The sequence below is a fragment of the Odontomachus brunneus genome, unplaced genomic scaffold (genome assembly GCF_010583005.1).
Source record: "Odontomachus brunneus isolate Ranch 3 - 2012 unplaced genomic scaffold, Obru_v1 Obru_scaffold_455, whole genome shotgun sequence".
Taxonomy (NCBI): Eukaryota; Metazoa; Arthropoda; class Insecta; order Hymenoptera; family Formicidae; genus Odontomachus; species Odontomachus brunneus.
Genome location: NW_022639905.1, coordinates 36,304 through 42,030, shown reverse-complemented (window position 1 = coordinate 42,030; position 5,727 = coordinate 36,304). Strand labels below are relative to the sequence as shown.

At 45.4% G+C, this 5,727-nt stretch overlaps 1 protein-coding gene across 1 annotated transcript; it reads left to right on the top strand.

The window, feature by feature from the left end:
- The first annotated feature begins 2,820 nt into the window (after positions 1-2,820).
- On the top strand, positions 2,821-4,097 carry LOC116853695. The gene is made up of 3 exons (XM_032834867.1): positions 2,821-2,997; positions 3,101-3,626; positions 3,760-4,097. Exons 1-3 carry the CDS (start codon positions 2,821-2,823, stop codon positions 4,095-4,097), a joined length of 1,041 nt encoding a protein of 346 aa, XP_032690758.1.
- The last annotated feature ends 1,630 nt before the right edge of the window (positions 4,098-5,727 follow it).

Sequence of the window (5,727 nt, the reverse complement as noted above, 5' to 3'; positions counted from 1 at the left end):
ACTAAAATATCGCATATATATCTTCTACCTTTATATTTTCCTATATATAAATTTTTGTGTTTAACTATATCTTTCAATTTGCTTATGTGATATATACCGTCAGGAAAAATTATAAGTGCATACATTGTTATTCACTTATTGCATCAAACAATATTGTATCAATGACTAAATGTAACTAAACGTTCAAATGTTTCAGAAACATTGGGCGCGTTCAGCGGAAAAAGCGCTCAGTGAGCTCTCGCATCTGATTGGCATATTCTTTTAGATCTCTGAAATATACTCCAATCAAATGCGAGAGCTCACTAAGCGCTAACTGATCACTTGTTCCGTTGAACGCGGCCATTAATACTTCATGCACACAGGACGCAGTAATGCTTGCCGCACGATGGAAGTTCTTGCGATAGCCAATCAATGCGCCGCTTTCCATAAGAGCTAGAAAATTCTTACGGAAAAACGGCATGTTGATTGGCTATCGTGAGAACTTCCGCCACGCGACATGTATTGCCGCGTCCTGTGTGTATGAGGGATGAGTGATAACCGATTACGTTGTGTACGGTCAAGCACAGAGATATATCGTCTAAAGCGAATGCATTCTTTATCGTAACTCAAATCGTCTTTTTAAACGTATAAACCTAAAGCAATAATTTGATTGGCTGTTCAGTTTAAATTTCCTTTCTATGTTTATGATTAAGTTAATTCGTGTGCTCTGGCCCTTTGTATATCTTTTTTTATGTGCATTCGTCATTCCTCGACACTCGGTCTCTGTATCCAAATGAAAGACGTAAGAGAATTATTTTGCTTCGCGTTATGTTTATTTGAGAGCATTATTTCATATGGAATCTTATGCGCATGCGTCAATCTGTGACACGAGCAAGATAACTTATGCCCGTATTCATAGACAGGCCTTATATTTAAGGCTTCCTTAAATTCATCTTCAGATGCTCTACGAATTATTTTATTGGCTACAGAGGATCTGAAGATGAACTTAAGGAATAAGGCTTGACTATGAATACGGGCATTAGGTTTGTCGTGTTGCATGTCTCAACGTGCTCCTACTCGCTCCAACTTACTCTGATTGGTCACGTTACCACGCGGACCAATCAGAGTGCGTTGGAACGAGTAGGAGCATGCGACGCGAACAAACTTCTTATCGCTCTGGCACAAATACTGATCTCTATAATATACTGGAATGTTAAGTGCCCTCTGAAAAAAGTTGTAAAGTAAAATGAATTTGACAAATATGTTATGAAACTTGTACTACGCATACATTGAAATATCATTTAACTATTCATACAATTATAAAAAGATTGACCATTCAATTGCTGAGATATTTGCAGTTAAAGTTCGTACGGTAGCCAATGAATTTCTAGATACACAAAAACGGTATGATGATTAGATACCGCACGAATTTCCGCCGCGCGGCAAACGTTCCCAAATCCTGTGTGCAAGAGCTTATGGCGGTCCGCCAACTCCCTGTTGTACGTTCGTTTGTGCGCGGAATGCAGCAGCCGACACCTCGCGTCGGGAGACGGAAGCAGGTGCTGCAGCCGCGGTAACTTTTCTCGGCCGCGCCGCGAGAACTCGCGCGTGCCGGTTTCTAGTAGTGTGTGCCCACGGGCGCTCTACAGCAGAACCGTTTTCTCGCTCGTAAAGCATGCAAGTCAGAGTTCGTCCGTTCGTGCGTTCCGTTCGTCTCGTTCTCCGTCTCGTAATCTCTCACATTACGTTCGTTGTGATATTGTGTTCGGAGGCGGTAAGCACGTCCGAGTGTTCCGTGCTGGGCTCAGCCAGCGAGGCTTAGAGGCCCTTAAGGGCCGCCGATCCGAAGCCGCCCGTTCCGGTGTGTACGTGTCGCACACGTGCTGCGCACGTGATCGTCCGCGTTCCTACACACGATCCGCAGTACCCGGTTATCTTCGTGCAGCCGCGCACCGCGCATTCGCGGAGACGAGCCTGCATCGTGATTCCGACATCGTCGTCAGCAAGTCGGCACGCTCGCGCTGCATCGCGCGACGGCTGGCCAAGCGCGGTCACCGTCCATTGTCTCGCGCGTGAGGCGCCTTTGTTCCGCGAGTGTGCACAAGCATCGCGAGTGAATATCGCAGCTCGGGGAGCATCGCGCCGCCCGCGAGTCCGGTCGCCGCGTGCAGCGGAGGCAGGTGCACATTTTCTCTATTAGGTTTGAGTTTTGGCTATCTGCCGGCCACGTGCGCCGGTCATGCTACCTGCCCTCGCTTACGTGCGCGTTTCCGCCGTTGTTCACGTGATCGGCTGAGGGCCGACATCTCAGCCAATCACGAGAGTGTCTTCACGCTTCGTCCTTCACACGTCAGCGTGTCTCTGTTTTGTTTCTCGCGAGCGTTTCTTTTGTATGTGATAAGATTCTTTGTTCGTTATTATCTTTGTAATAAAATCTGACGGCGTGTTATTGTTAATACAGAAAAGTGAATCTAGCGTATTATCAAGGCCTGAGCTCCTTCCCGTCCACAGTGTTTTCCCGAGTTAACATAAATTTATTTTTGTGGCATGCGGGTGTGATAACCACACACCGCCTTGATCGGTAGCAAATAGAGCTATCTATATCGATCTATAAAAGCCCTCAAACTGGTGACCCCGACGTGATCAGGACCCTGTGTCGGGTGCGAGTGACTGCCGTAAGGTTTATTCCTTCTTTTTACTACTATTGCCAGACGACTTGCCGCGTGTTCGCGTGTCGTGTGATTCCGCCTGTTCGTTTCCGCGGGCTCCGTGAGTGACGGTGCGCGAGTGAAGGTGATGTTGCATTCCCCTGCGCGGTCCGCGAGTGATAGCGCACCTTCAATGTCGCGTGTTAGCGTGCCGTCCGCGGATCTCTCCCTTCGTCAGGAAGACGACGGACATGAGACTGTGACCGAACGCGAGGCCGCGGCAATCGAGGCGGTCAGCTCATGCCGGTTGCCGCCTTTCTGGAGAGCCAAGCCGGACTTCTGGTTCGTGCAGGCTGAGGCTGCACTGCAGGTTGGCCGTGTCCGCGGGGACGAGACACGTTACAACCTTGTCCTCAGTATACTGGACCCGGACACTGTCAGACATCGAGGACATCATTCGTTCGCCTCCTGAGGTCGAGAAATACCATACGTTGAAGAGCGCCATTCTGACGCGCCTTACGGATTCAGCCGACAGACAGCTGCTCAAACTTTTTACTCAGCTGGAGCTGGGCGACAGGCGCCCGTCGCAACTTTTACGCCATATGCGTGGCCTCTCAGCCAACCGAGTTCCAGACGACGTTCTCAGAGTCAAATGGCTGGACTTATTGCCGGTGAGTGCTCAGCGCCTCCTTCGCATTCTCAAGACTCCCAGCTTGGAGGAGCTGGCGACCATGTCCGATGAGATCGTCGAGGCATCACCTGGCGTCGCAGCTGCCTCACTCTCCTCGTCTGAGCCGGAGAGTGCTTCCTCGGCTGTGGGCGTCTCGCGGCCCCCGAGTCGGTCGGGCAGCGAGGACCAGTTCGACAGACTGACCGCGGAACTCGCTTCCATGCGAGTCTCCCTAGCGCAGGTCGTGGGACTCAACCGTGAGATCCTTTCTCGGGTCGAGGGTCTGGACTCGGAGCCACGACCTCCGGACATTATCGCGCGACGGTTCGGTGAAGTGCCGTCTCGCCGCCCGCGTTCGCGATCGCGTGTGCCCCCGGCAAGGCCTGCGGGCAGTGTATGTGAGTATCATAGGCGCTGGGGCGCGCAGGCAATCCGCTACCGCCCCCCTGCTCATTCCTCAAGGCCCGGGGAAACTAACGGCGCCGGCTCAGGTGCAGGCTTCTGAGTCCGGCGACCGGTTCCTGAAGGAGAATCGCCTGCACGTGTTTGATCGAGTCACCAACCTGAAGTTTCTGGTAGACTCAGGTTCAGTGGTCTCTCTGCTGCCGAGGTCTGCTGTGAAGGAGAGGATTAAAAAACAGGAACTAACACTTCAGACAGCAAACGCCTCTGCTATCGCCACCTACGGCCGACGTACGCTAACATTGAACCTCGCCTTGCGAAGGCCGTTCAAGTGGACTTTCATTGTGGCCGATGTCCGCACGGCCAGTGTGCACAGTTTTACTCCGCTTACAGCATGACGTAGGCCACGCACACAGCGAGCGACCGAGTCCGTGAGCGGCGGCTCGACAGCGGCGCGCAGGAGGGGATACGCGTATACGGCTGCTTGCCGTGTACGCGCTTCGACCGAGCTATAATATATGTCGGTCGCGTACACTATAGCTATCGTTCGGGGAAGAAAGAGGCAGCAGATGCATGCTCGGAAAAGAGAGAGCAGACGGCCGGCGTGAAACTTATGCTTATGCTGTTTGTCGTTTCTCGCCGTGCGCGCACTTCCTTCTCGCACCTATTAATTATACAAATATTTAAATTACATACAAATGTATTAAATATTAAACATCAAAATATTAGGAATAATAAAAAAAATGAAGAATAGAAAGAGAGCGTTAATGATAGATAAAGAATAAAAATCCACTTTTGGCCAATATGTACACCTTTTTCTCCTTTATTATTTTAGAAAAATGGCTATTGTTAATGCAAGAAATATAGAATTAAAAATATATTTCAGTATTATTTATTTTGTATATAGTATTCTGTTAATATACTTTTTATTTTGCTATTTGCTATTTGCAAATACATATAATTAAATGAAACGAATGAAATATTTTTAATAGTTCTATTGTATTTAAGTTTTATAAATGGACTACGTACATATTGTTGCTCAACGGAAACCGCGAGAAGGTAGTGGTCTCTTCCGTCAAAAAAATGTCAAACATTCGTTTTGCTTAATATTACAATAATTTTTATATGTATCTATTTCTTTTTATAGTACAATATGTTGAAATAAATAATTCGACATATTGTAGTATGAAAAGAAATATCAATATCAAAATTAATATAATATTAAGGAAAACGATGTTTTGTATTTCCACAGAATATAGATAGAACAGGACAGATACAAAGAATAGTTACAAAGAACAGATAGAAAAGAAGGATAAATACATAGAATAGATAGGAAAAATAGAAAAGAAGATCGCAGACAGTATAAACTTCCAAATGACGCTTTGTAGACATCCATAAGATGTGCTTAAGATCAACACATCCTTTGAACGTCTTTTGGCCGTACTTTGCAGGTCTTACTGTCTGCGATAGAAACGATAGATAGAAATATATAAAGAATAAAATATAGAAAAAGGCACGCAATGCATAGAGAGTGTTATGATTATTTAAGTCACTTTACACAATTAATAATTGACGACAGAATTCGAAACAGCAAAAACATTTGAGAAATTAGAATACATGTATAAATAAATAAATAAATAAATATGTGTATATATACAAATTTTCTAATGTAATTATTTCTATATTACATTATAGCAAATATAAATAAATATCAATGTGTCGTGAATTATAGGCTGATATTTTAATATTTGAAGTGAAAAATAGCAGTATTTTCACTTACATTAGATTAGATTCACTTTATACAAAAGAAAAATTGCTCGAATCCGAGTGACTTCAGCGATCACACTATTTTTATAGTGAAATTGCACTCAAAGAAATTGTGAGAATGTAAAGTGACTTTTGCACTAGTAATACTGAAATATTTCTGATCGTTTCCATTTTTTACATTAATATGGGATTTGTTATTTTATCCTGATAATCCAATGTCATATGTGCAACTCGAATTATATAATCGTATAGTTGCTCTTT

Excerpts from the sequence above, each read along its gene's own strand:
- LOC116853695 (XM_032834867.1), top strand. The coding sequence starts at position 2,821 with ATGTCGCGTGTTAGCGTGCCGTCCGCGGATCTCTCCCTTCGTCAGGAA. Across the intron at positions 2,998-3,100 it reads AGGCTGAGGCTGCACTGCAG|GTCGAGAAATACCATACGTT; the intron begins GTTGGCCGTGTC and ends TCGCCTCCTGAG. Across the intron at positions 3,627-3,759 it reads CATTATCGCGCGACGGTTCG|GCCCGGGGAAACTAACGGCG; the intron begins GTGAAGTGCCGT and ends TCATTCCTCAAG.